The following is a 26126-nucleotide window of genomic DNA, read 5'->3' as shown; positions in this document are numbered from 1 at the left end:
CGTTTATAATTGGCTGATTAAACAACACAACCGAATTTCAAACTTGCTCGTCAGTCAGTGTTGAAAGAAGCGTGTTTTAACGATTGCTACTTGGCTAGTATCATTCTAGGCAGAACTACTAGTGGTTGCAGTTAACATTAGGTAACTTCGTAACATGCAGCTAGCTATTAGCTACTGTTATTTTTTAATTTGAAATGGCTGACACGGGAAATTCAACACGGAGAGAATTACTGGACTTCAGTCCAATAAAGAGAGAAGAATCTAACAAGGAGAACAATGTTCCAGTTTTGATTTTGACCCATTTTTCAAAGGCTCCGTTTCTCTCACTTGGAACCGTAAAGTTGGGCACATCGAAGGCTGTTGTTTTGCGTATTGAAAACCCGACAGACTATGCCGAAGCGGAGGTTACTGTTGAAAAGGTCCCGTCAAGTAAAGGCTTTTCTGTGGACCACAACACGTTCACGATTCAGGTATGTATCTCGCTAACTAACCGCTTTTCTTTAACGTTAACGTACACGAAGGGACGCAACCTATGCTATTTTTTTGTGCATGTAAGAAAATAAAACAAAAAGAAGAACAAATATATACGAAAATGCACAGTTAGAATGAGTGCTTGTAAAAGGAACCCAACTTAACGTTACATTGGAGTTAATGACAGCTGTAAAGGTATATGCTTGTCACCAATTTACCAACCGACATAGCTATCTATGTACAGTAGACATACAAACACCAAGGAATTAAACAAATGAAGAAATAACATTAATTTCATGAACATATTTTGCACAACAAAAGTAACGATACCCATTTGAAGTTTAAGGATGTCAAATATGCCATAACTAATATATAATGGGGGGGCAGTATGAGCATTCCAGTAAGTTAGTGACCAATTCTAAGAAATATATATATATATATTTATTTATTTATTTTATGAACTTATGGAATAGACTGTTTTTTGTTGTTGTTCTATATCTATGTGGACACAACTCTCCTACTTCATGGTAAAGCCATGTCCCACAGAGCCTGTAAACCAAGCTGCTGTCATGCTCCGGAGCTGCTTTGTGCCCAAATGAATCTGTTCTCCTTATTTTATGTTTACACTATTGGAACGTATTAATCAATATACCCCTCATGATTTTAGTTTTGTCCATTGTACGGTCGCAGTTGTTCCACATCTTAACTTGTGCTTTGTGTTTGTAGCCTGAGGACTCCTTCAATTTGACAGTAACCTGGACCCCAACAGAAGAAGGTGGGATCCGAGAGCTCATCATCTTTAATACAAATGGGGTCCTCAAACACCAGGCTGTACTGCTTGGGAGAGCAGATGCACCCAAAAAGAAAAAGGTAAATGTCCCCAGCTAAACCCAGAGGCTGTTACAGCTACAATTGCACACAAGTAGATGAAGATTTTTATTAACTCCGGTTGAGCTCTAACAAATATTAATAAATTGGTTGATTGACAGAAAATTAGTTGGCAACTAGTTTGATAATTGAACAATCACTGGGTTGATTTCTTTTCTTTTTTTTTTTTTCAAAATATAAAAATAGGATATTGTTGAAAGTTCTAAAGGGTGAAAAGGTGCTTCTTTTTCTTGCCTTATCAATATAACAAGACTTGATGACATTGCCTTGGCCTATAGGAAATTGTGATGGGTACTTTTTAGGCGTTTTTTCGGATGTTAACTATTAATCACAAATATAATTGGCAGATTGATAAACCATGAAAATGATTTGAAGCCCTACATTCAGGCCTAATTTGCTTAGTTAACCCTTGTGTTGTCTTCCCGTCATTTCTTTTTTTAAGCCTTTTTTTCCTCCACATATTTTTTGCTTTTTCCAACGTTTTAAATTATTAAATTTTTCTTCTACATATTTTCAGCGCTTATTTCTATGTCCCATATTTTCTGATATAAAACAAAAATTGAAAACTGCTCATTGTGACCCGAAGTCAACACAAGGGTTAAACCTGGTACAAGTTCTCATTTAAACAGGATCAGGAACTTTAACAACTACATCCTATACTGTAACTCTGACATGGCATATATCTTTGTTTTTCATTTGTGTTTCAGAAAAGCTTATGGGACACAATCAAAAACAAAAAGGAGGGCGAAAAAGTAGCCGCACCCAGGAGAAAGAAAACCGAACAGCCCCTGAAGATGGCTGCTAATAAAACCTTCCAAGTGTCCCGAAAGCCACAGTACAAACGAGAAAAGCCACGCAGCCCTCTTGCTTCTCTCAACGAGGGCAAAGCTGTCAGAGAGAGGTCCCTCTCCAAGGTCAGTCCTGTTGACGATTACTCTCAGAATGCAGAGGAGAGGAAGGCCTCCACTTCCGGCCTGAGGCAACGGTCTCTGGGCTTGTCAGGCCAGGAGAATATCAATCATGTCCAGAGAAACTCTCCTCTTGGCCTGCTCGTACCAGCCATAATGCTGACGGACTCTGGCAACGTGTCTGCCAGCCCAGATACATTGCTAGGCGAACCGGAAAACAAAGGTCTTGCCAAAATGCTCAACAGGACGCTGTCGCCTATCGGGACACCAGAGATGTTCAAGAAGCTCATGCCGCGTATTCAGTCAGATAGCCCACTCTTTGCTACTGTGAAGTCCGTGGCTGATGACGCTGACCGTGTGTTAACTGGAACTCCGGTGCCTTCGCTGAAAGATGCCCTGGCCCTCATTGACTCTGATCTGAGCCACATTAACACCAGTCCTCGAGACACGAGTTCGAGCGGTGGCTTTTCAGACTCCCTGGAATCCAAGAGTGGGAGTCTCGCCTGTGGACCTGAAATAAATGCCCTTAAAGCATTACCCGAGTCCAACGAGCCAAGACTTACTTTCTTTGTCAGCAAAAATGTTGTAAGTGAGATTGTTGTCGTTTCCGAGGCTGATAATGCAGAGGTCAAAAAGGCCTCCTTTACCTCTGCCACAGTGACCAAGAGCAAAGCACCAGTGGAGGCGAACCTTTCGAGTGACAGGAAAACGAAGAAGTCAAGGCGAAGGCTCTTAGAAAAAACACTGGAGCTGTCTGACAGCAGCAGTCAGTGTGAGCCCGGACTAGGCACTCCGGACCTGCCTGTTATAGACCTAGACGGAGAAACCAAGAACTGGCAAATCTCTGAAGCTGCCAGCTCCCTGTGTGATGATAGACACCACGCCCAGGAGTTTACCTCCTACAGCCTGACTCGACGGCTCGACGGCTCGCCTGCACCCATCCCCTTCCCCGTCACCTCCCCTCCGTCTATGGCCCCTGGTCGCTTCTCTTTCCCAGCCTTTTCCTCACCTCATGCAGCCCCAACTTTTACTGTCCCCTCTGCGTCGCCCCTGGGCTCATCTTCTCCACACATGTCTCCAACTCCCTCGGTACCTCCGTCCGCTCAGGAAGACTCATTTCCCATTCACATGGCAGTGAATAGCAAGAAGAGGAAGAGTGAGGAGTATTTGAAAAGTGATGCGAAGATTGTGGATGCTGGGAATGCTGAGCGTGTCAAAAGGAGCAGGGGGGTAGCTGGAAAAACAGGGCCCCCAAGATCGGTCCAGGAGAGGAGAAGTGCATCACAGAGGCAACAGCCGAGAACAGCAGGTGAGCTAATGTGAACTTTTATTGATGTTTGATGTTAGGGTGTGTGATGTGTTGTTTCATAGAAATTCAAAAATGCTACAGATGTTTTGTCTGTTTTTGACCTGCATATTAAAATCAGTCTAAATCTGCGCTCTGAGGTCTATCGAAACCCACATGTATCTCAGTGATGTAGGGTAGGCTGAATAACAAACACCTCTCTGTATAACTCAACACCACAAACTACATTCCAAAAGGATTATAAAGTTGAATTAAATCTGTTTAAAAACAAACGAGCAGTACTGTTGTATTGGACAAGTTTTAGCTGGGCATAACTTACAAATGGACAACTGAGTTTATACAACTTGAATGGTGCACATATCAGAGTGCATCATTTAAGGCTTGTTTATTCTACTTAACATTTTTTGATTTGTTATCAAATGATATGCAGTAAAGAAGTAAATGATAATTGGTTTGCTTTAAAATTACAAAAAAGTATTGGCATTAAGTCGGTTCATTAATCAATTTAAGACGGTAAAACATTCTCTATTATTCAGCGTTTTTTCACTTCAGCATCACATCACATAGGTCCCAAGTTTGGAGCATTTTAAAAATTAAGGCCACAATAAAATTAAATGTTTTTTCACCCTATATAGGCTATGTCATGTTCAGATTAGTACCTCTTTGAAGGTACATAGACATACAGCAAATAGTTTCCTTACAATAACTATCCTACCTGATGATTTGTAGGTGGTTAGATCCTGGAGTCAGATAAACAGGTCCGCCCCTGCAGATGTGCCTTTATGGAAATCAATGAAAACTCATGACTACCTGTATTTCCAAAAATTTTATCAAAATTTCTGTTTAATATCTGACTTGTTTCTGGACTCTCTGTACTTAAAATGTTTTTTTGTTTTTTTTCTTCTCCCCCTTCTTCTTCCCCAGGCTCGGTGCGATCAGTGACAACATTATCTCTAAGGACTGCAAGGTCTGTGGTTCCTGCCCAGGCAAAGCTATCCAGCTCCAAACTCTCCTCACGAGGTATTCAAGGATGTCCAATTTCCTTAAATGAGACCCAATTGCTGTTCTTGTAGTGTAGGTCTGTCTGGGAGTTTTGCCAACATAAATTTGTGGTGAAATTTCAAAATGACCCTTTCTATTGTTCACAGGTGCCCGGTCAGCTGTAGTTGCTGTAGCGCAGTCGAAGCTGACCTTCATTAAGCCGGCGCAAACAGGTATTTTGATGGCACAACATTGTAAAATGTTTTGTTTGAGTGTGTCAAAGGGTAATTTGCCTTTTTTTGGTCATCTTGGTACAGAAAATTACTTTGCACATCTACAACGTGAGACGGAGGGAGACCAGCAGGTCAAAAGTTGCAAAGAAAGTCCCGCACACTGTCTAACTTGCAAAAAGTAATTATTTTAATAGTAGGCAATGTTTTGGTACTAGACTGTCATCAGGCAAAAATCTTTGCAAGTTAGACACTGTGGGAGTTTCTTTGCAGCCTTTGTTTATCATAAAATGTCAATTCCGTTTTCTGCATCTACTCTTTTTCTTCCAGCCATACCGAGGCACCCGATGCCGTTTGCTGCCACGAACATGTTCTATGATGAGAGGTGGATTGAGAAGCAGCAGAGGGGATTCACATGGTGGATCAACTACGTCCTCACCCCAGATGACTTTAAAGTCAACACTGAAGTCGCTCAAGGTAACCTTCAGCAGGCTTTCACTACTCAAATATGATGTGGGGAACATCTTTGTATTGTAGAGTGTGGGGTTTGGTTTCAAGAAATGTTAGAGTAGCTTCCAGATTTATTGACTCTGACTAGTCTGAACACTTTACAACTTAAACACAGTAATTGCTGTGGTTGAGTCTTTGTTTTAATGAGTATCTGAGCTCTACATGTTTGCACAAGGGACTTTATAAGTCTTATAGATTGATTTTTCATTTATTTCTTGTATAGTGAATGCCGTGTCCCTCGCCATGGGCAGCGATGACAAGTACAGTGGGCCTAAAGCTCCCACCAAGGAGGAGATGTCTTTCAGCACCTACACGGCCCGGCGGAAGCTGAACCGCCTCCGTCGTTCTGCGTGCCAGCTGTTCACTTCTGAGGCCATGGTCAAAGCTATTCAGAGGCTCGAACTGGAGGTGGAGGCCAAGAGGCTGCTCGTCCGCAAAGACCGCCATCTTTGGAAGGACATAGGTAAATGAACATTACAGCATGAAACCTGCTGATGTAGGGTTTTGAAATGCTCTGTTCTCATCAAACCCCAGATATGCCTGAAAGTAACTTTTTTTTAATTTTATTTTTTTTCTTGTTTTTTGCCATTCTTTCAGGTGAACGACGAAAAGTCCTCAACTGGCTTCTTTCATACAACCTGCTGTGGTTACGGATTGGGCTCGAGGTAATCTTGTACAACAGTGTTTCCTTCTGTTTTTTTTAATATATATTTTTTTGTATATGTTCGTTTCTTCACCATCCACGCTACACTTACTAAACACAATGTTGTTTGTTCTCAGACGATCTATGGGGAGTTGATCTCGCTGGAGAGCAACAGTGATGCCTTGGGTCTGGCTATGTTCATCCTCCAGCGGCTGCTCTGGAACCCCGACATCGCTGCTCAGTTCAGACACGCCAAAGTGCCTAACCTATACAAAGACGGTAATTTAAGAGCATCAGTTATTGTGTCGTCTGAATGTCTGAAGACTGCTCTGTTACTGCCAGAGTTGCAAACATTTCAGAAATATCCTGAGGTGGAGACTTTTATCTTGGGAACTACTTGTTGTGATATATTCGTATCCAAATTTAAAGGGATATTGAGTGAGTTATTGGCTCAGGTTGTATTTCCCCTTTCCTACCCAAGCAGAAACGTAAACCAATTTTTCCATATCATATGCAGACAGAAACTTAACTTGGGTAGACGTTAAACAACTTGACATCCTGCCATTCTTTCACTGACCTAAGCAAAACTTGCTTAGCAAAACACAACAGCTATGACATTTTCTGCAGATATCTACAAAATGAGAGCATGTTGTGTACAAGTCATGTAGTTTATTTGGTAGATCAGTGCGCAGGATGCTAAAAACTTTTGGAAAAAACATTTGTATGGGAAATCAACACTGCTGCAATGCTTTAATCAGATTTGTCAGATCAGCCAACATATATTGATTTTAAAATTATATGAAACTGCAAATCCGCACAATTGTTTCATGTAGTTCTTGTGCCAGTTGTCTAAGTTGTGTACGTTGTCAGGCTTGTGTTGCCCTGGCCTGGTGTTGACGTCTCTTTGCCTGTCCTCGGTTAGGCCACGAGGAGGCGCTGTCTCGCTTCACTCTGAAGAAGCTGCTCCTGCTGGTCTGTTTCCTGGACAAAGCCAAACAGTCGCGGCTGATTGAGCACGACCCCTGTCTGTTCTGCCTGGACGCAGAGTTCAAGGTAGTCCTCATGTCAATGCAACAAACATTAAATACATTAATAAAAATAATAAAAAATAACATTAAATCGCTTTCTAATTAAGGGCCAAAGATGCATCCTTTTTTATTTTTATTTTTTTTTAATACTTTTTAGTATTTGTATCTTGTCTCAGAGCTCAGTCAGATGAATTATAAGATTGCTTCTCGAATAGTTCATGATCAACAGATCGATTTAAAAGTAGTAATAGTAAAATGTATGTACATTTATGCTTATGTACCAATAATATATCAAGTCTTACTTTGAGTCACCTAATACATATTAGCTCAGATTTATAACATTATTTGGGATGTGACCAAATGAAAAAAGAAAAAAATAACAAATGTGTACAATGTTTACATAGTCTACCCTTTTTATCTGAGAGGAGGCGTGCACTGGTATGTATTTATTTTTTTAAATGCCGATGAGCACAGACCCGAAAAGCTACGCATAAGTGAACTTCACCGCTATCCTCGTTTTCTGAATCCATCGTTCAACTTAAATGATGAATGTGTTGTAGTAAACTCTGCCATGCTATATGCTTTATTTATTTTAATTTTTTTACAGACCAGTAAAGACCTGCTCCTGGCCTTCTCCAGGGACTTCCTGAGTGGAGAGGGGATCCTCCCCCGGCATCTCGGCTACCTGGGGTTACCCGTCTCCCACGCTCAGACGCCCCTGGACGAGTTCAACTTTGCTGTGAAGAATTTGGCAGTTGACTTGAAATGTGGCATTCGTCTAGTGTGAGTTAGTCGTGAATTTTAATGTGACGCTCTGATCCCCGTCGGATATTTGCTTTTCTCAAAGGTCAGGCTCAGCTACACGGCAGTATCCCTGCAGCTGGGAGGGAATCAGCGTTCAGCAGAGCAGTCTGAGACCGGGGATTTCCTCATGTGGTTCTCACTGAAGGATGCGCTCTCCAGCTGCCCTACCGATCGAACAGTATTGCTCTCTGATCATAGTTCAATCTCATGCATGTGTCTCCTAAAGTTTGTGGTTTCTGGTTGTAATAAGGCATTGTGGGCAATGTTGGCGATCAATTAGCAGGATTAGCTTCATGGCAGGATTGGCATAACATCATTTTTGTATCGGTACGATGAAGAACCTCGACAAAACTGTGTGTGTGTGTCCCTCTCGTTGGGGAGGCAGGGAAATGGCTTCATTTACACACAGAGCTAATTGGGTGAATAATCAATACTGAACTGCTATTGTATTGCAATCAAAGCCAAGGTGCCAACAGAGGCTGTCAACCCAAAAACATGCTGCAATTACATTTTATTTGATGTATCTGAAGGTGCAACATGTTATGTTAAGTAGCTCTTTGCAAATTGGTTTTCTTGTGTAAATTGGTTTCCTACAAAAATGCTTGATAGGATGACAAAATCTCAAGCAGCTGATCAAGAGTGAGCCATGTAGTTGTCTGAAATGATGATTGTGGTCATTTAGGACTAAAACCATCAGCATTCATTGATTCTACAATAGAAGGAATATGTGAGGTTATTGGAGTAAAACAAAAGTGCCAAAGCAACAAGTCCTAAGATGTCAAAAAATAGAGGCAAAGTTTCTTATGCAGCATCATTTTAAAGTAGGGCTTTCATGTGGGGTTTTGCTTCCAGGCGTGTGATGGAGCTCCTCATCCAGGAGTGGAGTTTGTCGGCCAAGCTCCGTCTGCCAGCCATCAGCCGTCTGCAGAAGGTCCACAACGTCGACATTGCTTTGCAAGTGCTGAAAAGCAAAGGGGTCGACCTCAAGGATGAACACGGTAATTGTTTTTCTCCTGAGCAAACGGGGGGAAAAAACGCGGAGCCGCTCAACCTGAAAGAATGTTTGTTTGTTTGTTTGTTTGTTTGTTTGTTTTCCTCCCCAAAATGAGATTATAGGGTTACGGTCTGATGTTCTCTTTCACAGAAGTGGTGCATATTCATTGTATTTTTCATACTGGGCTTTTTTTCACCATTGTGAAACGTTTTATTCATTTATTACATCTTTCACTTCAGCATGAACACCTGCCATTTCACTGCACACATTTTTATGTTTGATCAACACCAGCTGTTGTACAGCTGCACAGCGACATAATTGGATTGCTTTTCCATTTATTTAACAATATGCTTGGTTGTTCGTGCACTTCTGCATAAGGGAACGTGTCGGTGACTAAGCGGTCCTTGACGAAACCTACCATTTCGAGAACATGAAGGAAATTAAACTCAATAACTTTGCTTGCAACTCAATCACAAAAAAGACCACCCCTAATGCTTTAAAAAAAACAACAACTTCCTTTTCAATCCTAAAAGTGGCTTTAGCAACACCCTTGGCCAATGTGCCATCGGCCAACATAGAGGGGTTGGGATTTATGACCTATACTGCAGCCAGCCACCAGGGGGCCATCAAGAGGTTTGGCTTCACCTTTGGGGAGCTGTTAAGTCCAGCTTTTATAAAAAGTCTGCGGGTTGAACCCAAAGATATTCCATTTACTATAGGTGCTTCTCATGTCCCTTGAATTGCTTCCTCGACTCCTCCACTTGCCTCCCTTCCTTGTCTTAGTCCCTCCCACCGAGGAAGCAACGATGAAATGTGTTTTTAGAGGGATGAGACGTCTTTTCCTCTGAAGCGTCTCATGAATTTTGTCAGCTGCACGGCTTCCGGGAAGGCTGCTCTCGTGTATCCTTGCTTCTCGGTGAGCCCTCCTCGATGCTCGCTCCTCGGGGCAGAAATAAGAGCTTTGAGACGGCCTTCACCGAGGAGAGACAGAACAACTTCCGGTTCAGCACAGGACCAAGGAGCTGTCAAATAAGGGCCATGAGATGCAGCTTATAATACGAAGGGAGAAAAGTAGTTTAGTAATGAGACTTCAATGCAATGAACCGATGTGGTTCAAAGGCGTTATGAGCATTATGTCTTTATTTTCAGGCTCCATCATCGATTCCAGAGACATTGTGGATGGACACAGAGAGAAGACCCTAAGCCTCTTGTGGAAAATCATCTTCGCGTTTCATGTGTGTACCTGACTTTGTTTCAAATCTGCCAGTAGGGCACAAAATTCATCCTTTTTTTTTTTTTTATTTATTTATTTATTTTTTTTAAACCCGTGGAAGGATTTGATTGATATGCTGTTATCAAATGATCTGTTAAGGTGGAGGTGATTTTGGACGAGGATCAGCTGAGGGAGGAAATTGGCTTCCTGAAGAGAACCTTGAGGACCAAACGGAGGCTGGCGTCTCTGAGGGCCGACCGGGGCCTCCAGCCAAGTCCCGCAAAGACCAGGGTGCTGTATGAACACAGCAGCACTAAGATTACACTGCTGATGGACTGGGCCCGCACTGTTTGTGACTTCTACAATCTTAAGGTGAGTTTGAAGCATTTTGTTTTTGGACCGTGAGCTGAAAATAAAAATGTTAAGAGTTTGTATTGATTGTTTTCATTTCAACTCGTTAAGCAGGATGCAGGGCTACTTTGTTCACCTCTCGTCATTTGATGTATTATTGAACTGTTCTCCTGTTGTAGCCTTTGGTGCTGTGTATTTGGTGGCGGTTTCACCTGAAAAAACTTGTAAAGGTTAAAAAGTAAACTTCAGTTTTTTGTTTGGGTTGCTAAACTGCTGCGTGTGCCTAGAGGCAGCTACATTTCTCTACTTTCACTCGTGTCAAACTGTCACAGTCCCAAAAGTCCCTCACAAGTCCAACTTTTAGGAAAACCCGTAAATGAAGTGTGTTGGCTGTCTGTGCAGGTGGAGAACTTCACAGTGACGTTCTCGGATGGCCGCGTCCTCTGCTACCTTATCCACCACTACCACCCCAGTCTCCTGCCAGAGAGGGCTGTCAGTCACCGCACCAGCCAGACTGTCGAGTGCTCACCAAGGGGTCGCCTGGAGCTCGACTGCTCAGCCAGCGACTCTGACAACTCCTTTGACTCTTTGCCGACAGCCTTGAACGGTACTTGTCAGCTGTGTCTGTTTCGTGAAATTGAATGTGATGTCTGCAACATCCGGGGGGGGGGATAGAAAAATCAGGGAAAACTACCAAGTCTGACAGGAATAAACCTGAGTTTATAGTCCCATCATGTTTTATACAGTCATTACACTAGCCCTGGGATTTGTAGCAGGCTTTATACACAGTAAACCCACTTGTTACGGGATCTAGACTTTTTATTTGAAACAAACATTCATGAGGAGTGTAGTGGCTGTTCCGTTTAAAAATTATAGCCACTGCCCCAGCAACAGAAGAGCGGTTTTAACGCACCTTTGTTCGTTTATTGTTGATCCAGGCATGCGGTCGTTGTTTGAAAATAATTAAACCCAAATATCCTACCTATAGAAATAAATCTTTATGATCCTAAAAAAAGTGTTGTAGGCTAATGTTGCTTGTGTATGAATCAGGGAAAATAAACAATACTGATGGTTTCTGAAATGATATCAAATAAGATGAAACAGGATGACTAGATGTGGTTAAACGGTTTGGTCTCAACCAAAGCTAGGACTTCCACAAAAAAAGCTGTCAATCAAAATCAGTTGATCAGAACTATTATCAAAATATGCGAAGTCTTCAAATAACTATTGCTCTTTTAAATATCAACAAACTGCTTTTTTGGCTCCTACAAGGAGAATGCCATTAAAGGACACTGGTGTAGCTTTGGAAATTCATTGAAAAGTAAAAAAGAAATTAAATCAAATGCGTAATGTTTTGCATGTTAACTTGACTTCATTTCCAAATGTGGAAAGATGATTGTTTTTAATTATAGGACACATTTAGAAAAAAATGAATCACTGCATGTCATGCCTCCAAATTAAACGTATATTTGTGAACTTGTATGTAGGACTTTTAAAAGCTTATGAAGAAATAAAAGGCTTAATGATGACTGTCTGTTATTTTTGTCAACAGGCCCAGATTCTCAGTCAGTGGAATTTAAAGAGCTACTGGAGAATGAGAAAAACAACTTCAGACTGGTCAACACGGCAGTGTCTTTCCTGGGCGGAGTTCCTGCCATGATCAACCCAGCGGACATGTCCAACACGATCCCCAATGAGAAGGTGAGACCAGGCACAAGGGTTTCTCTACCCTCTGCAGGAACACAGATTGTTTTTTTTTTTTTATCAAATGCAGACCTGTATAAATCTACTTTATCTTCTTAGTCAACATTACCAATGTATAGCAAATTTGTCACTGGAGCAGGCTGTTGCCTGGAAGCACAATATGTCTTATTTTCCAGCATTAAAAGAATAATGTTCATGTTCATAAATATCAGGTCATAGGTGAAGCCCTGAACTGAAGTGCCATAACTGTGGCTTTCATTTTAGTACGCCATAAATATCCACTAGCAAAGAAACTTGATAATCAGAAATGCATGATAATGAAATGCATGTTTCTTTAAAGCACCTCAATTTTAGAGCTTTAGAAGTTTTAACAGTCTCTCAAATCAGAACTTCTTGAAGGCAGGACACCCCCATGACTGGAAATTAGTCAGAGGATAAAACATTGTTTTTGGAGCAAAATCATGATTTACAGTGAGTTATAAATGCTGATGTCTTTAGGCAGGTGAAGGACTTAAGGTGTTTTTTTCACCTGAACATTTCTAAGTTGAAAATGTTAAGTTATAATTGCATACTTTGGGATATGACCGACACTAACGCTAATGTAGGCCACCAGTAGTTATTCAGCTAAAACAACTGAAATGTTTTTTTTATTTTGTTAGTCTCGTCTCCTTTTGTCTGGATTTTTTTTTTTTTCTGTGAGAGACTTCTACTTCTGTATCTAATTGTAGTTTAACTAGCAGCAATTATGATTATTCCAATTTTTTTTTTTTTTTTTACATTTTATGTATGTCTTTCCAAATGTGAGAAATAGTGACTATTTAATATGTTTAAAGTAATCTGGGTTTAGACTGACTGCTCTAGATCCATCATTAAATCTTTATAATCTCTGTAGAAAAAGGATTCAAGGCTACACATCCGTCATCATCCACATGTGTTTATTTACAGGTTGTAATGTCTTACCTGGCTATCCTGTGTGCTCGTCTGCTCGACCTGCGCAATGAGACCAGAGCAGCTCGGGTCATACAGGGCGCCTGGAGGCGATACAGGTTAAAGAAGGATCTGCAGCTCTACAAGGTTGGTGAAGTGTTTAGTACAACTGCAAACATAGGCGCCGATTTAACTTTTCCTCCGTGAGTGCTCACGGGCGCATGCTGCCCTTTTAAAAAAAAAAAAAAAAAAGTTCAGTCACTGGTGAGGCTATTTATTTCTGGCTGGAACCAACATTAATCTGTCACAGACTTTGAAAAAAACATTTCGGTTTGTTCATGTTTTGTGCTCTTTTATCCTGCTTTATTTTCTATTATAAAACCAAAGTCATTTGATGCATTAAAGCAACGCTCGAGAACTTTTCCAGCTCCGGTCCCCCTACAGGTTGGAAGCAGAATTGTCCCATTACGTCTCATTGAAACTACAGATCCGCTACTCGATCTGGCAAACTTGCATAGAGCGGTTAAAGCCGGTAGAGAGCCGCAAAGCGAATGCATAAGTGCTGTTCACCCTGTTACGAGTTGATGAACCACTTTTGAAAACATTATTTTAAGTTGCAAAAAGTTCTAGTGTTGCTTTAATATTAAAATATTGATTTATAGCCACTGTAAGCATGGAGGAGACTGATATTGATTGAAACTATAATGAGCTTTTTTTTTCTTTCTTTCTTTCTTTTTGGGACACAGGAGAGAAACATGGCCGCTGTGAAACTCCAATTATGTGTGAGGAGTTTTCTCCAGAAGCGCAGAGCTAAGAGGCAAAACCGAGCTGCCGTTGTCATCCAATCAGTCTGGAGGGGTTATGTAGCCCGCAACAGGCTGAGGCTAAAAAAACAGGCTCAACTTCGGGCTCTGCAGCATGAATCGGCAACAGTCATCCAGGTAGGGGTTTATTACATGTGTGAGGATGAAAAGGACTGTTAACAAAAGCTAAAGTTGTACATGATAAACCATTTAGAGTTTTTGAGTTAATATCTACAATTGATTTGAAATGAAAAATATCACCTAGCAGATTTTACAGTAGAAATAAGAGTGTACTGTACATTTTAGCATTCTCAGGTGAAAAAACAAAACCAGATCAACAAGTAAAAGCAATCACATCTGGTTTTGTTTTTCTTGCCTCAGACAGTTTTAAAAGTTTTGGTCATGAATCTACATGCTGTTTAGTTACCATTTGTGATTTTGCTTAAATTTCAATGTCTTTCCATTTGGTTGCATCAAGGACACCTGCGTCATAATGAACCCTGCTTGTGTAATTGTTCTGTGAGTAGATTGTTCTTATCTTGTCCACACAGGCTCAATGGAGGATGTTTTCGGCCATGAGGGCTTACCAAGGCCTTAGATATTACGCCATTGTTGTCCAAGCACAATGGCGAATGAGGAGGGCAGCCGCTGCTTATGGAAGAATCTATTGGGCGGCAACTGTCATTCAGAAGAACTTGCGAGCATGGGCTCTGGCAAAAAGAGATCGGGAACATTATCTCTCCCTTAGAGCAGCAGTGGTAAAAATACAAAGGGGGTACAGAAGATGGAAAACCCAGAAAACGGAAAAGGAAAACTGTGCTGCCAAAGTGATACAAGCTGTGTTCAAGAAATGGTACGAGGAAAAAATGGCTAAAAGAAGTGCTACTGCTGTGAGGATTCAGTCCTGGTATAGAACGCAGAGGTGTCTCCATCAATACAGAAAGATCATGAGAAGCACGGTGCTCATTCAAGCCCAGTACAGAGGTCATGCACAGAGGCGCTGCTTTCAGATGTTAAAACTGCAGCACCACTCGGCTATTGTCATTCAGAGTGCCTTCAGAGGGCATGCTGTCAGAAAACGGGTGGCAAAGATGAGATGCGCTGCCGTCCTAATCCAGCGCAGGTTCAGGGCCTCCGTGGAAAGAGACGTTGAAAGGCAAATGTTTGTGAGGATGAAATGCGCTGCCATTACCATACAGGCAGCCTATCGTGGAAAAGTGGCTCGGGAGTCTCTTAAAAAACAGCACCAGGCAGCAACGGTAATCCAGGCAGCTTTCAGGAAGTATGCTGCCCAAAGGCGCTACCTTGTGCTTAGAAAAGCTGCAGCTGTGATACAGCAGAAGTACAGAGCCAGAAATTTGGCCCTTAAGACAAAGCAGGATTATGACGCTCTTAGGAATGCTGCACTTGTCATACAAGCAAACTGGAGAGGCAGAGCTGACAGGAAGAGGATAGAGAGGCGACACCAGTGTGCAACACTGATACAGGCTCACTACCGTCGGCACAAAGCACAAGCGGAATACAGGTCCAAGAAGGCCTGCGCTGTGGTCATACAGCGTCACTACAGAGCTTATGTTGCAGGAAAAGAGATGAGGAAAGCATATGAGCACATAAGAGCAGCCTGTGTTACACTCCAAGCTGGATTCAGAGGCATGAGAGTTAGGGCGGAGCTGAAGAAAAATCACTGGGCAGCGACTGTCATTCAGGCTTCAGTTAGGATGTTTTTATGTCGGAAACAATATTTCTTACTACAAAGTGCGGTGATTATCATCCAAAGCCGATACAGAGCTCTTCTCCTCTGCAGGGCACAACAAAAAGAATACAGAGAGCTGAAGCAGGCCACCGTAAAGATACAAGCTGTCTACCGGGGATTTAGAGCGAGAGATGACCTAAAGAAGAAGCACAACTCTGCCAGAGCAATCCAAGCTCAGTTCAGGATGCACAGAATGCGTATGGCTTACCTTGCCACCAAGTGTGCTGCCATCGTTATTCAGGAACGCTACAGGGCCAAAATGCTCAGGGATCAACAGGTGCAGAGTTATCGGACAATGAAATCTGCAGCTTTAGTCATCCAGGCAGCATATCGTGGCCACAGCGCCAGGAGGAAGATTGTAGAGATGCACCGAGCTGCTACAATCATTCAGAGAAAGTTTCTCACCACTTGGGATAGAAATAGGTTCCTAGCTCTCAAGGCAGCAGCTTTGGTTTGTCAGCAGAGGTACAGAGCAGTAACTCTGGCAAGAAAAGACCGTTTGGACTATCTGTCAAAGCGCAGCGCAGTAATTTGTCTGCAGGCAGCCTACAGAGGATGTGAGGTCAGAAAGCAGTTGCGCATCCAGCACACAGCAGCTGTAACAATTCAGTCTCACTTCCGAAAGTACCAGCAGAGAACCTACTACACGGATCTCCACAGGGCTGCCAGTGTTTTGCAAGCACGTTACAGAGGCAACAAGAAAATGAGAGAGGAGATGCAAACCCTGCGTGCCATGAGAAATGCTGCTGTTGTCTTACAGGCTGCCTTCCGAGGAATGAAATCCCGTGAAATTATCAAACAAAGGCATCAGGCTGCCCGTGTTATCCAGAGTGGTTACAGAACATTCTGTGAACACAAGCAGTATCTGACTTTGAAATCCTACGTCATCACCATTCAGAGGAGATATCGGGCCACTGTAGCAGCAAAGGAGCAAATTCAAAAATACCAAAAAATGCGCAGTGCTGCTGTTGTCCTCCAGGCAGCATACAGAGGCCAGCAGCTCAGAAAGGAGGTTGCTCGTTGGCATCAGGCTGCCACCGTGATCCAGTCTGCATTCAGAAAGCACAGAGAGGAAGTCAAATTCCAGGCCATGCGTCTGTCCACCATTATCATCCAGAGATACTATCGCGCCTGTATTCTTCAGAGACATGACAGAGAAAAGTTCTTAAAAATTAAACATTCTGCCATCGTTCTTCAAGCAGCTTTCAGAGGTCATCGTGTGCGAGCCAACGTTGCCAGTATGCATAGGGCAGCTACTGTCATCCAAGCAAACCTCAAGAGGCATAAACAGCAGTCGGCCTTCAGGAAGCAACGCTGGGCAGCCTGTGTCTTGCAGCAGAGGTTTAGAGCTCAGAGACAGAGAAACATTGAGGTAAAACATTATCAACAGCGCAGAAAAGCTGCTAGCATGTTGCAGGCTGCATATCGTGCAATGAAATTAAGGCAGAACATCAAACAAAGGCACCAGGCTGCCAGTGTTATCCAGAGAGCTTATAGAGCATTCTGTGAACACAAGCAGTATCTGACTTTGAAATCCTCCGTCATCACCATTCAGAGGAGGTATCGGGCCACTGTAGCAGCAAAGGAGCAAATGCAAATATACCAAAAAATGCGCAGTGCTGCTGTTGTCCTCCAGGCAGCATACAGAGGCCAGCAGCTCAGAAAGGAGGTTGCTCGTTGGCATCAGGCTGCCACCGTGATCCAGTCTGCTTTCAGAAAGCACAGAGAGGAAGTCAAATTCCAGGCCATGCGTCTGTCTGCCATTATCATCCAGAGATACTATCGCGGCTGTATTCTTCAGAGGCAAGAAAGGGAAATGTTCCTAAAGATGAGACATTCTGCCATTGTTCTTCAGGCAGCTTTCAGAGGTCATCGTGTGCGAGCCAGCATTGCCAGTATGCACAGGGCAGCTACTGTCATCCAAGCAAACCTCAAGAGGCATAAACAGCAGTCAGCCTTCAGGAAGCAACGCTGGGCAGCCTATGTCTTACAGCAGAGGTTTAGAGCTCAGAGACTTAAACACATTGAGGTAAAACATTATCAGGATGTTAGAGAAGCTGTCATTAAACTCCAAGCTGCTTTCCGTGGCATGAAATCCAGAAGAATCCTCAAACAAAGGCATCATGCTGCCAGGGTTATCCAGAGAGGTTACAGAACATTCTGTGAACACAAGCAGTATCGGACTTTGAAATCCTCCGTCATCACCATTCAGAGGAGGTATCGGGCCACTGTAGCAGCAAAGGAGCAAATGCAAATATACCAAAAAATGCGCAGTGCTGCTGTTGTCCTCCAGGCAGCATACAGAGGCCAGCAGCTCAGAAAGGAGGTTGCTCGTTGGCATCAGGCTGCCACCGTGATCCAGTCTGCATTCAGAAAGCACAGAGAGGAAGTCAAATTCCAGGCCATGCGTCTATCTGCCATTATCATCCAGAGATACTATCGCGCCTGTGTTCTTCAGAGATGTGACAGAGAAAATTTCCTAAAAATAAAACATTCTGCCATCGTTCTTCAAGCAGCTTTCAGAGGTCATCGTGTGCGAGCCAACGTTGCCAGTATGCACAGGGCAGCTACTGTCATCCAAGCAAACCTCAAGAGGCATAAACAGCAGTCGGCCTTCAGGAAGCAACGCTGGGCAGCCTGTGTCTTGCAGCAGAGGTTTAGAGCTCAGAGACAGAGAAACATTGAGGTAAAACATTATCAACAGCGCAGAAAAGCTGCTAGCATGTTGCAGGCTGCATATCGTGCAATAAAATTAAGGCAGAAAATCAAACAAAGGCACCAGGCTGCCAGTGTTATCCAGAGAGGTTACAGAACATTCTGTGAACACAAGCAGTATCTGACTTTGAAATCCTCCGTCATCACCATTCAGAGGAGGTATCGGGCCACTGTAGCAGCAAAGGAGCAAATGCAAATATACCAAAAAATGCGCAGTGCTGCTGTTGTCCTCCAGGCAGCATACAGAGGCCAGCAGCTCAGAAAGGAGGTTGCTCGTTGGCATCAGGCTGCCACCGTGATCCAGTCTGCTTTCAGAAAGCACAGAGAGGAAGTCAAATTCCAGGCCATGCGTCTGTCCACCATTATCATGCAGAGATACTATCGCGCCTGTATTCTTCAGAGATGTGACAGAGAAAATTTCCTAAAAATAAAACATTCTGCCATCGTTCTCCAGGCAGCTTTCAGAGGTCATCGTGTGCGAGCCAACATTGCCAGTATGCACAGGGCAGCTACTGTCATCCAAGCAAACCTCAAGAGGCATAAACAGCAGTCGGCCTTCAGGAAGCAACGCTGGGCAGCCTGTGTCTTACAGCAGAGGTTTAGAGCTCAGAGACTTAAACACATTGAGGTAAAACATTATCAGGACGTTAGAGAAGCTGTCATTAAACTCCAAGCTGCTTTCCGTGGCATGAAATCCAGAAGAATCCTCAAACAAAGGCATCATGCCGCCAGTGTTATCCAGAGAGGTTACAGAGGCTTCTTCGAACGCAAGCAGTATCTGCAAATGAAATTGTCCGTGCTTACAATTCAGCGAAAATATCGGTCGGCTGTTGCAGCTAAAGTACAAAGAAGTCGATATCTGGAAATGCGCAGCGCAGCCATCATTGTTCAGGCGGCATACAGAGGCCAGCAGCTCAGAAAGGATGTTGCTTGTTGGCATCAGGCTGCCACTGTGATCCAGTCTGCATTCAGAAAGCACAGAGAGGAAGTCAAGTTCAAGGCCATGCGCCTGTCTGCCATTATCAACCAGAGATACTATCGCGCCTGTATTCTTCAAAGACGAGAGAGAGAAAAGTTCCTTAAGATGAAGCAATCCGCCATCACCCTTCAGGCAGCGTTTAGGGGCTGGTCTGTCAGGAGGGACATAAGCCGACAAAATGAAGCTGCCATTGTGATCCAGTCGTGCTGGAGATGCTTAGTGCAGAGGCGCCTTTTCCAAAGGAAGCGTGAGACTGCTGTGAAACTTCAGCAGAGGGTCCGGGCGGTGCAGCTCGGCAGGTTGGAGAGGAACGACTACACCCGAATCAGGAAAGCTGCCATCACACTTCAGACACACTGCCGAGCCTGGATTGCAAGACAACAGGTAATGGGGATTTATTTACAGTTCATAGTTTGCTAAAACACATTTCTTTGCCTTCCAGACAGCCTTACATTTGCATTCACTAACCTTGTAGAAAATTGCTTTAAACGGGTAATCGTTCACAGCCTTTTGTATTTTAACAAGTGGTAATTTGATATGGTCAATAGACGAATTTATAAATAAAAATATAAAAAAAAAAAAAAAAAAAAAAAAAAACAAATACTGCCTGTCTGGAAAGAAGCTCGCCATATTAAAATGTGATTTGTAGAAAAAAAAAAAGTTATAATCCTTGCTATTGTGTTTCAGGTACTAGAAGGAGCCAAGGCAGAGAGGAGGCTCCGTTTTACATCGGCGATCTTCCACCACCTCCGTGCCATAAAGATCCAGCGAGCTCTGAGAGCACACTGGGCTTTGGAGTCGGCCAAAAGACAAATCCATTCTGTCATCACCATACAGGTACAGAAACATAGACAACAATTCCATTTTTCCAAAATGAAATGTCACTGAAAAGCACTTCTGATGAGTTTAATGAATCAGTGCTGAGCTCTTTTCTTACAGTGATGCAAACAATTTCCTTGTTTGTTTTTTCTTCATCCTAGCGATGGGTGAGAGCGAGGCAGCAGAGGAGACGGTATCTGGAAGACAGGAGGAAGGTGGTCATAGCCCAGAGAGCGGTCAAGCGCTGGTTAGCTCGTCGCCACAAGGTGGCGTCCGTCATCCAGCAAGCCGTCCGCAAATTCCTCCTTCTCAGGCGCCAGAAGAGGGTTCAACAGGGCATTGTAAAAGCACAGGTACTACAGTCAGTGGTGAATTTGGAGCAAGTGACTTCTGTACTGGGTTCACACTTTTTCAGATGTGTCTTATACAATAGTCAGGTGCCCATATGAACAGTGGAACAGGTTTGTGTTTGCTGTAATCATTCCTCCTGTTCATACTGGCCATTAGGAGATCCTCTTCTAATGCACTTTCAAGGGAAATGAATGTGGACAAAATCTGGAGTCGTTTTAGTACAATATTCCTTCTATTCGATACTGTCCCCTCTGCAGAACATCTGGAACCACTGTCCGGGGACACAAAAATGAAATTTGATACTGAATTGCCTTTATGCAATGCAGATTGCATTGAATTGTCGCCTTTATTCTGATGTTATTGGACAAAGTAGTCCAATAAGATGTTAGTTTCTGTAACTCTAATATTTTTGACCATGTCCAACCTCTAAACTAGGACATTTGAACACATGAGGGCAGTATGACTCTTGGCTATATCATTTCAGGGAAATCAGGGCAACTTGAGAACCTAATTTATCAACAAAATGTTTGGTTGGAATGGAATGTAGATGATAGTCCAAGATGAAGGTAATTTGATTGAGTTGATGAACCATTTCAATCCTCAGTTTTCCTCCCTTCGGGATAAAATGGTAAACATCCCCCTCTGATCCGATGCGCTAATGATTAGCAACTCATTTTTATTTTATTTTTTTCTCTCTTGTCTTCCCTCCATCTCCCTTAAGGCTCTGTGGAGAGGACACCGCTCCCGTAGACTGAATGACAATATCAAGGTGGTGAAGTTGAGACACCGTCTACGCAAAGTCTCTGCCGGCGCCAAAGAGGAGGACAAACTGTGCAACAAGACCTCGTCTGCCCTGGAATACCTCCTTCGATTCAAACACTTCTCCTACATCCTAGAGGCCCTGAGAAACCTGGGTAAGGTTTGCTTCTTCTGGCAATTCAGCCATATGCCACTATGTAGCTTTACTGGAAAAGCAACCTTTATTGTAGTTGATAAAGGCCAGCAGAGCAACAATCTGGGCGAGGGAAGAGAACACTTCGCAAAGTTAGTGTTGTTATAAGACTAGTAAAGCGACCGTTCACCGGTGTTCACAGGTGTAGTTCTGTAGAAAAAAAGATTCTTGCATGAAACTGCTCACAACCAGAGGAAGGGTTAAACGATGATTCCAGTCTAGACAAGTCATGTCAAAACCCGCTGTAATTTAGCAACCGTTTGGACTGAGAAACGGGAAGTCTTTGTAGGAAGTGCGGGAGAATCAGTTCCTCTTCTGATGTATTTTGGTTGTGTGTTGTCGTATCAAAAGTGCTTGGTTTGTCAAGATAAGAATAAGTTCATTACATAAGAAGGTGTTTGACTTTTGCAATTTAAACATCCAAAGTGTAAGTGCCTCATAGACAAAAAAAAAGTTTTTGAGTTTCCTTGGCTAATACTTGAATCTGATTGACTTCGCTGTTCAAAGGTCTATAATCAGCTTTTATATTGACCCCTTTTTTCTTTGCTTCAACAATGGTTATTTAAAGAATTTTCGTGGGCTTTTTCTCTTAATTCAGAGTGACAGTGGATAGACAGGAAAGGTGGGAGAGAGATATGGGGGATGACACTGAGCAAAGGGCCACATGTTGGGGGTGCTGGGGCTCTAATTGGCCGAGCTAGAGGTCGCCCCGAACAACAATTGTTATTTAAACAGATAAAAACCGCATATTCAGACACCAAATATGTACTTTACAATAGATGTGGCTCCAAAAAAAAGAATGAAATGATTCAAACTTCCATTTAGTCGATGTCCCCGCAGTGTTGCATAACAAGGGACAATACAGTTTGAATTGGATTTAGAATTTCAGTCCAGAAAAGTGCAAGTGACCCTCGATCGTTATCGAACCACAACGGTGCAATTGGGCTCTAAATATTCTGGGACCCCGTTTTTTTTTTTTGTTTGGGCTGTCTGCAGTCTACTCAGTGGTTAGATTGAAGAAGTTTAAACTGATTTGTCGGTCCATAGTATGTTCAGTTGATATTCCAATAGTGCTTACCCTAGACTAACCACCAGTTTGTATTGTGAAGTTTTGAAGAAGAGCTTCGCTAAAACAACCTGCTTGTTAATTCCAGCTTGTTAGGCTGCATTGTTGTGTACTTGACAACTGTGAAACAGGACACTGTTCCTTTCTATTTAAATCTGCACACAAATCTGTTTTTTAACCAATTACTGGGAATTCTTCTTCTGATCTTTCTTTTTGTCCTTAATTTGAATTGTCAGTCTGGTTAAACCATTGTACAACCTTTTCTCTCAATATACAAAACTTTTACAACCTTGAAGCATGAAAGACCATTCAAAAATATATATAGTCCAAACGTTTGAACAGTAGGTATTAGGGCTATAACTAATAATTATCATTATCAATGAATATGAATGTCGATCATTGTTTTCCAAAGCCCAAGATGACGTCCTCAAATGTCTCATTGAGTCCCCAGCGCAAAGATATTCAGTTTACGGTCATATAGGAGTGAAGAAACTAGAAAATATTCACATTTGAGAATCTGGAATCAAAACCTATTTACTTAGAAACGCAAACCATTTTACTCAAACTGATTAATCGACGATCTTAAATTTGGCGATTCATTTACTAGTTGACAACTGATTGATGAATCAAATAATTTTTGTAGCTCTAGCATTTGTGAAGACTATCTCAGGTGTCAATCTTTTCGGTAGTGCAGTTTGTTCTGAGTGCTAACGTTAGTGTGTGTGTGTGTGTGTGTGTGTGTGTGTGTGTGTGTGTGTGTGTGTGTGTGTGTGTGTGTGCAGAGACCACCACCAGACTGTCCCCAGAGTGCTGTGAGCGGCTGGTAGAGAGCGGAGCCACCAACGTCATCTTCACGCTCATCCGCTCCTGCAACAGGAGTGTCCCCTGCATGGACGTCATCACCTACTCCATCCAGATCCTCCTAAACCTCTCCAAGGTACAAACCTAAGACCTGCTCTCTTTATGTAGCCATGAAAAGTAATCAGGCTGTCGTGATCAGGGTGTGAAACATGAAGATGATGTTAAAGTGATATTTTGACTTGCTAAAAGGGTCCTTTGACAAATAAGCTACACCTCTCGCCTGAAGAAAAAGGTATTCGTCAGGGCTCGGGTTAATAACTGGATCCCTTACGTCACGGTTAGGGAGAGGCCAAAGAATTCTGCCTAGCTGAACTTTCTAAACCAAGCAGACGCAAGCGTTTTTACTCACAATATATGCATAATATAACCTATATAACCTAATAGTCCAAAAATAATCTACGTGGCTGTGTATCTCTAACATTAAACACCTTAAGGTTTTACGGAGTATTTTGTGCAGGGCTAATTTGTTTTAATTTATATTGCAAGGCGCAGTGACTTCTTGTCAGCTTGTTGTATTTACTGGGGAGTTTCTGTACGGATTGAACAAAAGAGATAAAACCCGTTGCATAGTGATCTTTAGAGGGGATGGTAGATGGATTGTTTTTGGACACCCAGGCTAGCTGCTTCCCGCTAAGCTAATTGCCTCCTGGCTCTAGCTTCATGTTAAGCATACCGAGTTGCGAGTGGTATCGATCTCTGTATTCCCAAAATGTCAAACTGATGGGATGAATATCGAGTTAAAAGAATAGTTTAAGTTGCACACGGTGCTGAATAAGGAGTTACTACCAAGCAACTTGTCTGACATGAAAGTAAAGTTCAGCTGAGGATGGATGGAGAAGGCCACAGCATTTTCTCAACAGCCCTGAGCTCTCAGTTCTAGGGCTGGGATGATATGCTTTTGTCCCGATCCGATTCGGTCACGATACATGGGTGCCGAGTGTGTCACCAAATCGTCCCCAAAAAAAATCACGAGACATACGTTTTTTTTCTTTTTTTCCACCCCCTACTCAATTCCCCACAGGCTTACTGTTCCTTCTCACATGGCTCAGTTCCTCTTCTGCTAAACAAAGTTCAGACTGAGCGCCAACCTCGTTTTGTCAGTTTTTAAGCTTAGTGGTTCCTGTTTTCCATAATTTAGTATGCATCATGTGGATACTGCTGGAACATTTCGCCAAGTTTGCATTTTTGTTCATGAGGAGACACAAAAAACAAAACTGTTATACAAACTGACATTTCACATTTAAGGCAATCTTTGTTTCAAATGATTCTATGACTTTCATGATAAAATGACCACAAACTTAAAAGACTTTACATTGCATCGGTCACATGTCCTTTACCAAGTTAATTTCATAAAGAATCTGTACCTTGGATAAGTAAATATAAGGTTATTATGTATTTTTGGTTATTGTCAGACACGTAAGTGTTACCGGCTTAAATTTGGATTTTCGAATCTCAGAGAATTAATTGACAAAGTCTAAAGATGTTCAAAACAGAAATGCCAGCACATTATATAAAAAGCATCAAGCCAGCAGATAACATTGGTTTGAACAGAGCCTGGCAGTCAGTCAGGAATGCTGGAATGAAAACATTTAAAGGGGGTTTTGAAACTTAAGATAACAAGTTCAGGCAGTGAGAGCTGAAACTGGAGGACGGTGAACCAAGATGACTGGAGATACGAGTGTAGGATGAATCTGGTTCTCTGATAACTGAGGAATGTTTTCCTGTTTTCTCCAAAGCTGGGATACTCTCATTCCCTTTTGCATATGTTTTGGCATAACATCCTTTTGTCACAGATTGTTTGTTTTGATTGTTTGTTTTTTTTTAATCTTTTTTTTTTCACGTTCAGCTTTTGTTTAGGCATTCTTGGTCAACAATCAAAGATTAAAAAATAATGAATAATGTCCAAGGGAGAAATAAACAGTGGTTAATTGATTTTATTTCCATGCTTGTACTTTCTTGCTTTTTTTTTTTTTTTTTTTGTTCCCTCTCCTCCACTTACTCACTCATGGTTTTCTTTCCTCAGTACCACAAGACCATCGAGGCGGTGTATTCGGTGGAAAACTCCGTGGACACTCTGCTGGACCTGCTGCAGAGGTACCGGGAGAAGGCGGGGGATAAAGTAGCAGAAAAGGGCGGCAGTATTTTCACCAAGGCCTGCTTCCTTCTCGCTCTCCTCCTCCAGGACAAGCACCGTGCTGTGGTCCGTAGCTACTATGACATGAAGAATAAAAAAATAAGAATCCAATAATTTTAAACATGTCTTTAATACCAAATTCAAATTTTACAGGAAGGACGGCTATTGTAGTTTTGTAAATGTAATGCAAATGTTGTTATGTTCTTTAGGAGGTTATGAAGCGACCCAAAGTCTTGGAGAGGATACACAGTATTTACCGCCTCGTAGCTCGCAAAAACAAAATGGATGCAGAAAGAACTGTTATGAAACAGAAGATGAATGCGTCGGTCAACGGGAGCTTCGTCGTTCCTGCAACGCCTTGTAAATCCCGCCCTGTGCCGAAGTATGTATACGTGTGGGTATGCACGGTTCGGTTTGTCTGAGATATACAGATGGTATGTGTTTGCAGGCGTAATTGAGATCCTGTTTTTTGTTTTTCAGATTTGCACCAGAGTGGGTTCTCCGAAAAAACAAGCTCCGAGACATTGTGGACCCTCTCCGGGCCATTACATTAGTGGCTAACACACTCGCCATTGTGTTGTAAATGAAAACCTTTTAAATACTTTCTTCTTCTCATTTCTTTTCTTTTTTTTTTTTTTTTTACTTCAGAAAATATTTTACAATGTATTATTTGAGGTTTTTTTTTAAATCACTTCTGTGTTTTCCATGTATATATTATTAAAGTGGATTGGTTTC

At 42.4% G+C, this 26126-nt stretch overlaps 1 protein-coding gene across 2 annotated transcripts; it reads left to right on the top strand.

Moving 5' to 3' along the window:
• Window positions 1-59: 59 nt before the first annotated feature.
• aspm (assembly factor for spindle microtubules) lies at window positions 60-26126 on the top strand. Of its 2 annotated transcripts, XM_039812216.1 has the most exons (27): window positions 60-470; window positions 1198-1341; window positions 2067-3576; window positions 4498-4593; window positions 4722-4787; window positions 5115-5261; window positions 5518-5757; window positions 5892-5959; window positions 6075-6216; window positions 6860-6990; window positions 7573-7748; window positions 8622-8767; window positions 9913-9998; window positions 10136-10348; window positions 10730-10934; window positions 11880-12028; window positions 12977-13105; window positions 13705-13899; window positions 14313-16325; window positions 18297-19592; window positions 19896-20045; window positions 20189-20380; window positions 21100-21292; window positions 23179-23333; window positions 25281-25457; window positions 25601-25773; window positions 25872-26126. In XM_039812216.1, the coding sequence occupies exons 1-27, from the start codon at window positions 195-197 to the stop codon at window positions 25972-25974; spliced, it is 8571 nt and encodes a 2856-aa protein (XP_039668150.1). In that variant the 5' UTR covers window positions 60-194; the 3' UTR covers window positions 25975-26126. The 2 variants fall into 2 exon arrangements, with proteins under 2 accessions (XP_039668150.1, XP_039668149.1); XM_039812215.1 differs by having other exon boundaries at window positions 14313-19592.

This window comes from Perca fluviatilis, chromosome 9, assembly GCF_010015445.1.
Source record: "Perca fluviatilis chromosome 9, GENO_Pfluv_1.0, whole genome shotgun sequence".
Lineage (NCBI taxonomy): Eukaryota > Metazoa > Chordata > Actinopteri > Perciformes > Percidae > Perca > Perca fluviatilis.
Note: the sequence above shows the minus strand (reverse complement) of the source record. Positions and strands in the feature narration are given on the sequence as shown.